This window comes from Zea mays, chromosome 5 (assembly GCF_902167145.1).
Source record: "Zea mays cultivar B73 chromosome 5, Zm-B73-REFERENCE-NAM-5.0, whole genome shotgun sequence".
In the NCBI taxonomy this organism is placed as follows: Eukaryota; Viridiplantae; Streptophyta; class Magnoliopsida; order Poales; family Poaceae; genus Zea; species Zea mays.
The window spans coordinates 39,635,821-39,650,993 of NC_050100.1; the positions used below are offsets into that span (position 1 = coordinate 39,635,821).

Below are 15,173 nucleotides of genomic sequence, written 5' to 3' on the forward strand. Positions count from 1 at the left end.
ATCGTAGTATACTGATATTATATATTTCCGTTGCAACGCACGAGCATTCAGCTAGTAATACTATATTACTGTTTACGGACCTAAACAGTCGTTTTGAGAGTTTAGGGAGCGACTTGACACAGATGTACAAGTTTAGGGATCGTCGGCGTACTTTACTCTATATTATTGATGAATATATAAACTAACAACCATAGACAATTTGACATGAGATGAATTATACAAACAGGGAAAGTGTTTGCACTGAACCTAAATCAGTACATAGATAGATACAGTAAGTTGAAAAATACAGAACGTAGTGTTACGGTCCACAATAAACAGGTAGCTGATCGAAAACTTGGAATGGAAGCCGATGAAATCGTAAGCGATACACAACGCAAACACTGGAGACACGAAATGCATGCACGGCGAAAATTGGAATCCATGTATCGTCGTGCCGACGGGAGGATCAGAGATTCAGAAGTGCTGGTTGTTGCGAAAGGACGCGAAGGCCTTGGCTGCGCCGGCGCGGAGGACCAACTGGTGGTAGAGCATGGCGGCGGCGGCGCCGATGAGTGGGCCGACCCAGAATATCCAGTGATCCTCCCACGCCTTTCGCTGGTTGTACACAACGGCCGGCCCCAGGCTCCTTGCCGGGTTGATGCCCGTGCCGGTGACGGGGATGGTGGCCAGGTGCACCATGAACACCGCGAATCCGATGGGCAGCGGCGCCAGGACCGGGACGTGCGAATCCCTGACCTTGCGCTTGGGGTCGGTGGCCGAGAACACGGTGTAGACGAGGACGAAGGTGCCCACGATCTCGGCGCCCAGACCGGCTCCCTTGGAGTAGCCGGCGGCGAGCTCGTTGGCTCCGCCGCCGTAGCGAAGGTACCAGTGGGCGCCGTGGAAGGCCTTGACGAGGCCGGCGCCGCACATGGCGCCCAGGCACTGCGCGACCACGTAGAGCGCGGCGCGCACCAGCGACAGCTTGCGCGCCAGCAGCAGGCCGAAGGTGACCGCCGGGTTAATGTGGCCGCCGGAGATGCCGGCGATGCAGTAGACGAGCACGAAGATCATGCCGCCGAAGGACCAGGCGATGCCCAGCACGCCGACGCTGCCGCACGGCTGGGACTCGGCCTCGCGCTTGTGCCCGATGACGGTGGCCAGCGTGACGTACACGAAGAGCAGCGTGGCCACGAACTCGGCGATGACGGCGCGGTACAGGGACCACTTGCCCAGCTCGCCGGCGTTCACGAATGGTGCTGGGACAGGGTCACTGTAGTCCTTCTTGCCATCTGCGGTCTCTATGGATTGATGACAAGTATCCATATCTGAGACTAGTGTGCGTGACTACAGAATTCAGGCAAGCTAAGGAAGAGCGTGCGGCCTGCCTGTTGCTCGATGAACGGAGCATCTCTACCCACCTTCTATATATAGTGCAGGGATACCCACACTTGGTAAATTCGTCACGCTGCAGTTCACAAATCACAACCAGCAGTATTGTTAAGTTTTCCTCTCACATTGAAGAAGACTCACTAAAATTAAATAAATCACATTATTGTTAAAGCATGCTGTTAAAAGACTGCCACGACAATCCGGTGCTTAATTTTTTAATAGGCTACTTGTGTGATAAAAATCATATATAAATTCATCATGAGAAATGTTTTCGAAGTATGCGCACACGTGTGACGTGTTAAGCTATATGAATCTGAAGAAATTTATGGTAGAAATATTTTCTTAATACGTAATACACCAGTACACAGAAGATCTATAGTGGCCATTCTCAACCTATCTATATTGATATTTTCCAGAACCGTTAGTAATACGGGTCAATTAAATCATTTTTTACAGGCAAGTAATTGAGAACCATCAATGCAAATCAATTTTCTTTGATAGTTGTGCCAAGAAAAACGTTTATTTCTACTGGCGATCGAGATAATAAAACTACTAGTAAAAACTTTTTTAGAAAATATAAAAAATGGTTTAGAAATTGCAAAAAATATTTTAATTAGGAAGGACTCGCCTAAGCCTCCTCTACCACTCCGCCTATGATATGCTTGTGCTTAGACAACTGTTTTATTGCCCACATATTATAACTAATTGAGTATTAATTGACTATTTGAGGCTGTAAATTAATTCGAACAAAAATGTTGTCAACTACAAAGTTGAATAACATTTGAAGTTCTACAACTTTTATTTTGATACTTTTTACATCCAAGGTCGTTTGCAAAATTTGCATTTTGAATTTGACAAATTTGGATGTAATTTTTGAGAGCCGAGATGATTTCAAATATAAAAGTTGTTAACTACAAAGTTTCATACTTTTCGAGATCTATAACTTTTATTTTGGTAGTTTTATCATCTGAGGTTGTTTGAAAAACTCAAAAATTTAAGGATAAAAATGATTTCTAGTAGCGGTTTTCTTAAGGAACCGCCACTAGAGATGGCGGTTTCTTAACAAACCGCATGTAGAAATATGATTTTTAGTAATTTTTTGGTTTAGGAACTGTATGTAGAAATACTACTGGTGGTTGATAAACGAATGCGCCTATAAAAATTAGACCTCACCATAAGTTTTGAGTTTTTTTCTACAAGTGATACACATGCTAAATTGTAATTTTTTTAACCGGCTCGAGTATTTTTATCCCAATAGGTCATACACAGGTGGTCCTTCACGCTTGGGTTGTCCCTTGTGCTAGCTAGTCTACTTTTTCTTTGATCAAAGGCATTCACCTAGCTTTATTAGAAAGCTTAACAATAGCCAACGATCATGGCTGAGGTTACCAGCTTACAATGCAAAAATAAAAAACAAGTACTTAACTCAATGCAAACATCTTCCCACTAAGCAACTCTCGACTCACTTTACCACAACCAATATTCCACACAGAACATTTACACAATTTAGATTCAGAACACATAGCCCCGTTGGTCATCTCGCCAAACATTCTGTCGGCCCGATCGACTGCCCCATTTTAGTCTTGGAAAGAGAACGCCAAGTCTTCACTAGCATCAGCATCTTGTGAACATTCGTCTTGGATGTCTACAGCTATTTGTTGTTAAAACCAACATTGTTCCTCGTCAAGTGACTTTACCAGCAAACGCGTTGATTGCTCAAACTCTTTACACAATAAGACTAATATTAAGTACGTGGGGGGAACATATGTTGTGCGCCTTGTCATGATGGTGCAACCGTGCATTCAAACGATCCGATGCATCAAATTAAAATCAAATGGTGACGGTTATTTTAGTTGTAAGGGATTAAATGTAAAATAGCCACTAGTTTTTAGGTGGAAGAGGTTAAATATAAAATAGCAGTCACCGTTAGATTTTGATTTGATGCATCAGATCGCTTGATTGCACGGTAGCACCGACATGACTAATTACAACTACAAAAGGTGTCTTTGTAGGTGATTCTAAAAGGATTTTTGCAAACAAATTGTATGCACAAGATTTATGAAGTACAAACATATGAATCATTTTTAAACATGCCAAAACAGGTGTCACCACTAAAACAACATTGAACAAATGTAAGCAGAAAAATAACAAAGTGCTAGTTAAAGGTATACAAGGTGAACTACCCCATCCAATGGTCACTCATCATGCCAAAGACAAATAAACATGTGTGACACAAGTTTTAGTCACGATAAATCATAAGCATTGTCAAGTCTAACTTTTTAACCAGGTGTAACCTATGCATAAATGCAATTAGAAGCTAAAGACATCTGTTTCGATCATCCACTACACTGCTCAAGTTGTTCTAAATGTGCAAGTAGAAGCAGTCCTAATATAGTGATGTGGTGACAAATGCAAATCAATTTAGATCTTTATGTTTTCACTGTTCTTGATTTAAATTTTAGCATAGTATAATCATGACCAAGATAGTGAATGACTCAAACCATGAGACATTGAAAGGAAAATGTGCCATAGGTCCATTTCTACTTGTTTTGGTGATTAAGTGCTTAATACACCATATTGGACTAACTACTTGTATTGTATATGAGCATGAGTACAGGTTCTAGCAAAAGCACATTGAAGGCAACAAGTCCAAATGAGTGAAAATGAAGGCCAAAATTATAAAACTGCAAAAACATGAGGTTTAAGTATTTGAATAATTTGCACATACCTTATACTATGGTTCTTGCACCTAGGTTTGGCTAATAATGTACCTCTTTTGTGCAAAAAAGTGACTTTTGGACTTTGTTTTGTGCATATTGAAAACCTTGATAAAACTATGGAAAAAGGTATGTTTCCTACACTTAATCAATTGGATTAAGTGCTAACTATGTTTGTCTAAGTCGTAGGGAAGCTACCAATAAGAGCTAAAAAGATTTGAAGGAGATAGGCTCAAAAGAGCCAATGTTCTGCTGGTTTGGGCTTCACCAGACCGGTCCGGTGGCGCACAGACCCGATTCGGTGCTCGTCAGTTTAAGTAAAGGCGCTAATCAGATCCCGGACTCGGGGTGCACAAATCCGGTACGGTGGTGCACCGGACCGGTTCGGTGCGTCCGCAGACAGGAAACTATTGGGGCTTTCATTGAAGGATGCAACGGCTTTTAGGCCCCTTGGGGCTATAAAAGGGACCCCTACGCGCCTACAACCTGCACCCAAGCACCTCAATAGCATACCAACACTCAGAAACTCTTCGGGCATGCCTTCAAGTGATTTTAGAGAGATTTAAGTGCTAGTTTTAAGCTGTTCTTGTGTGATCTTGTACTCGCGCTCTTGTCTTAGCTTTCCTTGTGTGTGTTGCCGCGATTTGCTCTTGTTGGTGTACTCTATCTCCCTCGCTTACTTTGAGTTGAGATTTTGATCTTGTGTAAGGATGTGAGAGACTCCAAGTTGTGGAGATCCTCACAAATAGGAATACTGATATAAGAAGAAACTGTGGCACTCAAGTTGATCTTTGTGATTGCTTGAGAGGGGTTCAGTGCAACCATTTTCCATTGGGACACCACAACGTGGAGTAGGCAAGTATATTACACTTGGCCGAACCACGAGATAAAAATTGCCATGTCTCGTGTCTTATTTACAATATTGCAATTTTCTCTATTCCTAAGTTATCTCTATTCACTTGTGATATTGCGCTAAGTTTAATTCATATCTTGATAGAGCAATCAAGTGAAGGAAACTTCTCTCTTTTTCTTCACTCGGACTTAGTTTATTTTGCACTAACTCTAACTTTTAGACCAAGTTTGTGTTGTTTGAAGTCTATTTTGCAAGATCATCTATTCACCCCCCTCTACGTGCTCTCCCATATCAACCTATCAAACTAGTGATAGCAAAAAGAATCTCAACACATACTACACATGCTAGTTCTCAATCTCAGTGATGCACCATTTTTAGATTTAGCAAGTATTAATCATGTTGACAATTTGGAAAAAACAAGCTAATCTCAATAATATTGCATCAATATGAGCAAAAAGGAGCCTAAGCTTGCCATAGCATCATCATATACATATGGAACATACTACAAAGAGCATAGTCACATTCTAACTAATATACACATGCATAACAGCTTAAAATGCTCTATGATACATGATGAGATGCAATACAGATATGATACAAAAACCAAAAAAATAAAAGCTAAAACTGCAAAGAAAAACAAAAGATAGTATGATACAAAACAAAGTGTGTCCCTACTCTAAAAAGAGAAACACACAGCCAACTCCCCTCGCAAATGAGCAAAGTGGATTGATCAATGGGTTTGGTGAGAATATCGACAAGATATTTGTCGGTGTCAATTTAGCATAGGTCTATGTTTCCTTTCTCATAGTGATCTCTCAGGAAATGAAAGGAGACATTTATGTGCTTGGTCTTGGAGTGCAACACTGTCTTTTTGGCAACACTAAAGTCATTGGTGCTATTGCAAAGCAATGGCACATGCTAAAAAACCAAACCAAAATCTCTCAAAGTGGTCATTATCCAAAGCAAGTGCGAACAACAACTAGCTAAAAACCAAACCAAGGTCACTTTGGCCCAAAACTTTCTTTGAACCCTATGCTCGTTGAGCATCATCTTAACCATCTCAACAAGGGTCCGATTTATTGTTCAATAATGCCATTCTATTGAGGTACATATGGAGAGGAAAAATGATGCTCAATACCCAAAGAAGCATAAAAGGTCTCAAAATGAGTATTCATGAATTCTATACCATTATCACTTATAATGGCTCTCATGTCATTTTTTAGACTCTATGAAAAACGCCCAAGATTAGCGAGAAAAGTTGTCAACAATCACCAAAACATACCACTGCCCCCAAGTGAACAAACCCGAGCTAGACCAACTGTGTCCATGTAAAGTAGCTCGATGGGTTGCTTGATCATCACTTGGATGATTGGTTGGTGAAAAGTGGAAACCATCTTTCCATGGCAACAAGAGGCACAAACAAGATCTTTCTCATATTTCAACAGGGGCAATCCTAATTAAATGAGGCCAAGTGAGCTTAATCAAGCCAAAAGATCAAAGCTCAAGTAACCCAACGTCCTATGCCACTTCAAAATCTGAGAGAGAGATCCTACCACAAGTCATCATGAAGGACCAAAAGAATAGAAGACAAGATCTCCCATGCCATTCAAAACACGAGAAAGACCCTTCTCACTTCGAAATCGTCCTCAACGAGTTGTGAAACCGAATGCAATTAAAATGAAAATTGTAGACCAAAGCAACATCCTTGAGAACAAAACTCTTGTTCATTATAATGGTGCCACGAGAGACAACCTTACCACTAGTATTGTCCTTGAAAGTGATGTACTCCTTGCCAATCATGGGGTCAAGGCTGGAGAAACATCTAGTGTTTTCGGTCATGTGACATGAATGGACGAAATCAATGAGACATATGTTCTCCAAATCTCCATCCTACATCAGTAGAAGGACAAGGGGTGAGAAATTGGCACAACACTAGGATTTGTAATCTATGAAGAACACTGGTGTTGCGGTATTTCCCCCTAAAAATTATTACAGTAAACATGAAACATCCTTGGTCCCGTAGGGGGTAGCGATCACCATGAGAAGGAAACTATGCTTCGCTAGAGCTGTGGGAACCAAAGCATCTACCTTGGGGTCATTGGTCATATGGCACATGACCAACACACCGACAGGCACAACCACAATGTGGTCTTACTCCTTGAGGCCTAGCAACCTAAGGAACAACATCTCTAGGCCTAACATCATGCCTTTGAACAGGAGGGATATGCTCACCATGAGAAGGGTGACACATGTCCCAACTTGTCAACTAAAAACTGCATCACCCATCCCTTTTACTTCTAAAGAAAAACACAAACAAGTGACTATCCCTCTTGCAATACTCAAAGTAGTACCTCACCTCTCTCTCTCTCTTAAGTGGAGTCTTTTTATTGGCATGGGTCATCTTGGGTGGTTGTGGTGCTCTAGGAAGGGGATCACTAGAGATATTGGGCAAGGTGTCAAGTGGGTTCTTAAGATAGTCAGGTTTATGACACCACACTTGTTTTTGAGGTGTGGCTTTCAATGGTTCCTCAAACACACATTCTCTCATAGTTGAGGTGGCATTTTTTGGTGCAGTGAATTTTATGTGATAGGAAGTGGTTGTATGTTTCTCTGAAGGTGGCAAGCCACTGCACTCACCAACCTTGTCATTACAAGCATCACTCCCATACCTAGTAGCAAATCCTAACCCCAGTCCACCAATACCCCTCATAAATTGGCAACCATCATGCCCAACTAGGGCTCACTTCTTGACACCTGTTGGGGGCCTTCCTCTTTCGAAGGTCCTCAAAAACGTGACTAACCATATGTTTTTAGCATGATTATGAATAGTTACAAGAAGCTTCGGCTTTGGGATGGAGGACCTCTCTTATGACAGAACGAAGGGAAATAAAGAAGGGATGACGAAGCTGGAAGCCAAGGGACTTCGGCTGGACATGTTGATGAAGCTCAAGTATGATGATGACTGAAAGAGGCTAAAGACCATACAATCCTCAATAATTCATGTTAAGATTATAGATAGTTACCAGGGACATAAATGTACTTTTATCGGGGCTGCATCCCGTGCCTATAAATAGATGAACAGTAACACCATACTGGAGGGGCTGGAGGGTAATCACTCTCGCATCATTCTTGCACCCTCACCTTTTGGCAAGCCGAAGGTACCGATGTAATATGAATATTATTAATGTTTATTCATGTTTATGAAATACAAGAATAAATAGATTATTGATACGTAATTATTATTACCTTTATTCCTTTGTGTTCCTTTATTTTCTTATTTACATTTACATTTACATTTATATGTTGAAATGATGAAGGCATGACCTTCGTCTAAAGATCATTATATCTGAGAGGAAATGATGCTTCGAAGGATGAAGGTCTTTAACTATTAACAATTGTGTTGCATGTTCTTGATTTATAGCATTTGAGAATAAGTGACCAACAACACCCAATTCATTGACCAAATGTATACGTTTTCTGCCTTGGTTGGAGTCTTGTTGCCTCTGTAGGCTTAAGCTTAGACTACAAACCCTCATAGAGTGCACATTGAGAAGGTATAGGTGCACTCGCTGAGCTAGCCTTCTCAGCCATGCTATCCTAGCGTTCTTCTTTGCTAGCTTAGTATGCAAACCAGCACAAGTCTGATGCACACCCAACAAGCTAGGTCTAGATCATAATTCATCACACTCATCTAGCAAGGTGGCATACATGGTCTGCAATGTAGTGATGTTCGACATGTGAAGAGTGCATTCATCACAATGAGTTTCATAGGACACCACCATAGAGGCTCTAGCGGGCTCAAGCTCCCTAAGCATAGCCTCGTACTTGTGCTTGTACTCTTTCCTCTCATGAGCCGCAAGCCTAACTAACTTGTCCTTACCAACTAATGTAGTTGTTAGCTCATATATCTTAGTTGTGAAATCATCAGCAAAAAGTGATACCTCTAATGTGGAGTCATCATCGATGTCCTTATCATTATCACCCTCCACATCCTCTCCAAGTGCAATAGTGTAGAGGTGTCTCATTATGTCAGTGAAGAAGTAGAGTCCATTAACCTTGTCCTCGAGCCACCTCTCAAGCTCGTCATCGCTTAAAGAAGAAGTGTCATCGGAGTCGTGGTGAGGTCTCTAAGGGAGGAGAGGAAGGTGTGTTCCTTGATCTTGACCTCGTGGAGGTACTTATGCATGCTTGAGCGTCTCCTTGTCAAACCTCCCCTTGGACTTATACTTGTCGAAGGTGTATTTGTGCTTACCTTGCACCAACTGGAGTGGTGTTCGTGCTTGCTGGCCTCAAGCTTGCCCTTCATCTTAGTGTAGTTGGCGATGAAGTGGTTGGGGTCTCTCCAATTGAAGTAGCCATCCTTGGCCCTTCCACATGCCAGTTCATGCAGTTCTTGTGAAACTATGTGAACCGACTAGCAACAAGTGACAACTCCTCATCCCAAGGAACTTGACCCGCTCCTTTAAAATAAATATCAAAGAGGACAAAGAAAATATAGTAGGTGCAGGCTTAGAGGGAGAACCACCTCTATAAACTAGAGCCATGGTGGGTGCACTAGGATTCTTGATGTTGGCCCAACTTTGGTGGTCAATCTTGATGGACTTCAGCTTATTGAAAAGCTCATCCACGGTGAGGGATCATAGTTAGGTGATTCTGTTATCGCCAATATCTTTACCTCCCAAACCCTTCGATCTAGAATAATTAGTAACTTGAGTGCTCTCTTATGATCATCATAGAGCAAGCGCCTTATTTGTGTGCATCGTGTTGACAATCGACTAGAAGTATGAAATCATATAATTAATTGTCTCTCTAATCTATTGCACAAAGTTCTTATACTCTCGACCTTAGGTTTTAAAGAGTCTAGTTTTCACATGAACTTTTCTGTCATGGAATTTCTCCTTGCTAGTCTAGATCTCATAAATCATACCCAAATGTTTAACTCCTTCAAATTCAGAGAGCGAGAGACAAGAAAACAGAGCTTTCTAAGCCATTTGTTTGAGTCATGGCTCTCCGCTTGATGAGGAGTGACTTGAACCTCTTAGATCTCGTAAGTGTGATCGAGGCAAATTTTCAAAACCCATGAGCCAATGCTCTAATGATATGTCAACATACAAAGTTTATAGTACGGTTAATTCTTCCCATCAAAGAATGGTGCTTTGTGAACACCACATTCCATTGTCGCCTTCTTAGATCAAGAATCAGCTAAGATGGAATGATCCTTAAGCCACTCTAATACCATTGAAGGATCCAATAGGTGACTAGAGGAGTGTGAATGAGAGCCAATAAAAATTCTTGTGTTGAAGCACTCTTGGCTTGATTCCGAAATTTCAACCCAACCCCTAAAGACATGAAAATCTCCAAAAGGTGAAATTGAGAACACCATAATCAATTGTTGATTGGATGCTCTAAACAAGTTCCTAGAAAAATTATGAATCCATTAAACCAAAACAAATTTGATTTGAACACCAAAAAGTCAAATGAAAGACCAAACATAAGACCATTAGAGCATAATGGCAATGTCAGCCAAAAGTCTCATCAGACCTTTAGAGCATAGTGGTAATGCCATCCAAAAGTCTGGTAGTGCTAGGATGTAGTAGTGTCATGCATGGAGCAATAGGGCTATATGGAAAATTGTTATCTGATTGCCCCAAAATTTTGTAGGCAACAAGAAGAGAGGAAGAAGTAACTCGAGAAGTTTAAGCATCAAATGATCAAAACTTCTAACCTAAATCCGAAAACTCAAACTCAAATTTGGGTTTTGTCAAAAATGGAAATCTATTAGAAAACATGCCCATGAATTGGATGAGCTCATACCATAGGTTGAAATGATTCTAGGCCAATTTCTAAACAAGATCAACCCTAAGACACTTCCCCAAATTGCAAAGCCAAGAATTAACTCAAAACTCAAATCAAATGAGTAGAGAGGATAGGAAGCAACTCAAGAACAAAAACCCATCAAAATTTAACTTGAATTGAAAACCTAAGGGGCAAAGTATGGTTATGTCCACACTTCCTCAAAATTGCAAGTACTTAGATGTTAAGGTTCAAAGCAACTAAGGATCTCCTAACAAAATGAGTGTAGAAAATGAATTACAAGCTCAAGTGATGGCTAAAGGATTCAGCCCCTCCCTTCCTATTTATAGAAGGTTATTCCCTTTCCTAAACTACCCCTAAATTATCCAGTTAGTATGAGAAAATGGACCAACTCTAGGAATTTTGATTTGGCAACCACACACACTCCATAAAGTTGCTTCACCTTGACGCACCCTCCTCGATGACGCCCCATGCCTCCTATGATTCTCTTTAGAACCATGCCACCAAGTTTTGAGGCCCAAACCAAATGCAACCAGTGAACTATCGCAAGATGGTTTTAAGGCTCAACCACCGAAACCTCTATGGGTAGTGTACTACATACACATCCTCCACATCCTAGACACACACCCCATGGGTCCACAACTGCACCAGCAACATGATCTGGTTCACCATGCCCTTGCACTTGTTGGGGCCCCTAGGTGTCAGCCACCACGACTAGTCACCTGGCTTTTCTAGTCCTTCGGTCAAGACCCAACGTTCGTCCTTCACTGCTCTTAGTCCATCATCACGAACCTGCATGACCTTCACCTTCGCCATTGACCACTATGTCTAGACTTTATATCTGCGCAACCCAAGCCAAGAGACATGTTGCACAAACACACTCATGCACCGGTTAGTCCACACGACTCAACTCAAGATGCTACTATTGTGGATAATCACTCATCACAATCTAAACCACAAGAGTTATAACAACATTGTGTTTGCACTTGATAAATAACCAAGGTGGTAGTGGGCTCAATCTCTTGATTGAGTGTTGCTCGAGATCAACCTAACAGATCCAACCTATCCATTTTTTAGAGGAACTTTCCATATACAAACATCTTCAAGAAACTTCCATCTAAAATTATCACGAGGCTTCTGAAAAACTGGTTTTAGAATAATAATGCCAAGAGTTTTTCTATTCTTCAGTTCATGGAGCACCTCTTCCAAAATTACTATTTCTTCTGGTATGTTTCTCCATAGGATAATTGTTGTTTAGAACTCACTAGTTACTCTACTTGGTACTAAGAACACGTTGGTTATAATTTTGTACATGATATTCAATAAACGTATAGGTCTCAATTGCTTTATGATTGTGGCTAGTTTAACCTTTGGCAAAAGGTATAATTAAATGCAACAAGAACATATATACAAAACAAAAAAGGTGAAACCATTTAAGTTTTTTTCAACTATGAGCTAATTAATTTTGTTGATGGCACACTCTTGCAAACAACAAAATAAAATTTGACTTTAGGATTGGCCTTGTGTTAGGAATTTTGGCATTTTGTATAATTTAATCTAGAAATAATGTATTAAATTTTAACTATATATATATGTGTATGTAATACTACCATTCACAATAGTAACGAATTCATACAAGTAAACCATGCTGATGACCATCTACTGAATTTAACAAATCCAGAGAGAAAAATATCTAGTGGAGGCACTAGTGGTCCTATTTACATAAGTCGATATCGTGTGTTGCTCAAAGTAGTGAATCACAGTTGGTGCAGGAAGATGTTTGTAGTATCATTCATCAGACGTCCAAAAGAGGAAGAAGATGATATGAGATAGTGCAATAAAAATATGATGATTAGAGAGTAGTCGTGAAGACGCTTTCCAAGAATATAATCACCAGCACACCCGAGCAGGTGCACAGTTGCATACAGTGGTTCCGGAGGCCTGCTCTACCAACCCTCCATACACACAGATGATTGGGATGAGGGAGATTTAGATGTAATTCAACTAAAAAGTGAAGAATGACTTTATGTTATTGTGTTCTCCAAACTACTTATGCCATGAGAGCTAGATACAATAGCAAGAGTTGTAGGAAGATTAAAAGATGAAGTAATAGTTGTAACGTACACCCATTACCATGTATGTTACAAGTCTATTACACCTCTATTAATCTAGTCATTAACTCCTACATTAACCGACCAAAGTGGCAAAACAAGCCAGCATACAGGATGATCATGGACACAACCAAAGTACAACATCATGACCACAGATGACATGACAACCTAATAGACCTAGGAGACCTCGAGAGCCCACGAGGCATCCTAAGGGCTTGTTCGTTTTGGAGTGGATTGAGGGGGATTGGAGGGAATTAAATCCCCTCCTATATAATATAGGAGGGGATTTAATTCCCTCCAATCCCCCTCAATCCACTCCAAAACGAACAAGCCCTAATGGGTCCAACAAACCTAAAGGCCCTAGGAGATTCTAAGAGCTCATGACGTCCTCAATGGTCTCAAAAAGCCCTAGACGTCCTAACAGCCCTAACGCTCTCGATAGACTTCTAAGTGCTCTAGAGGGGCCCTAACAGCCCAAACGCCTTCAAAGGACCCTGAGGGCCCTAGAATGTCATCAATGGCGCTAGAGGTATAGGTGTACATTCGGGCCATCCGACCCGGCCCAAGCTCTAAAAGGCTCGTATTGTTTGAATTTCGGGCTAGCCCAGTCCGTTTGAATTTTGGACCGTGCCGGGCCGGCCCATGGGCCTAGCCCCTCGGCCCGGCCTGTAATTGCTTAAACGTGCTGGGCTCATTTTGGGCGGCCCGAAATTATAAAAGCCCGAAATTCAGTTTTTGGCCCGAAATTCACATCAGAGCCCTAAATTCAAAAAAATAATAAAACGAATAAAAGATAAGACAAATAAATTTGAACAAAAGGAAACTTAAAATTTGTATTAAAGTTACCACAGCTATGCAATGACTACTTCGTTTACAAATCATTTTGTTAGAAGGAAAAAAAGTATAATCAGCTCTATACAAAGTTTGTAAGTTCAGTTTATTGTCTAATGTTCATAACAAAAGTAAAATTACATCACATACTCTAATTCAAAGCTACAAAAAACATCTAACTAGCATTATCTCTAGCTTTGTGTTCTTTATCAAGTATATGAAAGTGTGGAATGAAGTGTGGTTTTAATAAATATATAGCCCTTTTGGTGCCTTTATATGGGCCATTTTGTGCCTACCTTAAACGGGTCATGCTCGTGCCCGTCCATGGGCCGTGACCTCGGCCCAAACCTAGCCCGATATATCGGGCTGTGCCGTGCCTGGATCGTGCTTTTTTTCCGTGCTTCGGGCCGGCCCAAATATACACCTATAGCTAGAGGGTCTTGGATGTCCTAACAGCCACAGAAGGAGTCAAGAACCTAAAGAAACATTTAACATACATCTAGACTTATTTGTTTTAATTAAATAAAATATGAGTCGTGGCTATATTAAATCTAACACACCCATGTGTTATATTTGTTGTGACCATCCAATGGCACTGATGACATGCATGGTTTCAACTCCCAAATCATAATGTATTTTGACTAGAGCAATGTTTATTAATCATTTGACGTATAAAGATTTGCAAATTACATATGAATGGTTTCCATGACGAATCCAATTATAAAACCTAATGGTGTGACCTATAGGATCATTTAAGTAAATAAAATCTAAAACATCATGCATATCATGGTATGATACTGGATTTCCGCGCAATATTGCCGAAAACAGTTTATACTGATGTTGACTTTTTTCCCAAACTTTGAGCGCTCGTCTTATTAATTAAAAGTATGATGAGGTATCTATTTTGTTGTGATTTGTTTTATCACTTAAGATTGTGTGAGTGTAACTTGAAAATTTACATTTTTGAATAAATATTTTGAATAAAATGAGTGGTCAAAGTTTTAGAAAAAAAAACGACGACGTGTGAACGAAGGGAGTATAATAAAAGCAAATACCACGTTCAAACAAAGAGGTAGTAGTGGTAAATTCTATCACATTCAAATAGCAATGCAAGAGGCACACGCACAATATAATGGTGTGATCCGATGCTCAACCAAACGACATACGGTCTGCGTGTGACTGGCATCGTCGGTGCCACATATTGTATAAATAAAAAATTAAAGGCACATAAGACATGTTTGCTTATGGGTTAAGCAATGTGTGCACATAAGTAGATACGTCTTTTCAGAATAATTTAATTACATACAGGGAATAATTGATCAACCAAATTAAATGATCACGCATGCATGTGAACACCAAATAACATATGCAGTAACTTTTTATATAATTGCATGCGACGGAATCGTCCAGTCACGCACAAAAGCTAGCGCTGCCATGCATAAATCAGTAGCTTTGCATTAAAACGGTTAACAATCA

The 15,173-nt window shown here is 40.6% G+C and overlaps 1 protein-coding gene across 1 annotated transcript; it reads right to left on the reverse strand.

The window, feature by feature from the left end:
- Positions 1 to 205: 205 nt before the first annotated feature.
- On the reverse strand, positions 206 to 1,376 carry LOC107648857 (Aquaporin PIP2-2). The gene has a single exon (NM_001323902.1). It carries the CDS (start codon positions 1,303 to 1,305, stop codon positions 454 to 456), a length of 852 nt encoding a protein of 283 aa, NP_001310831.1. The 5' UTR covers positions 1,306 to 1,376; the 3' UTR covers positions 206 to 453.
- Between the last annotated feature and the right edge of the window lie 13,797 nt (positions 1,377 to 15,173).

Coding starts and splice junctions, on each gene's coding strand:
- LOC107648857 (NM_001323902.1), bottom strand. CDS start 1,305: ATGGATACTTGTCATCAATCCATAGAGACCGCAGATGGCAAGAAGGAC.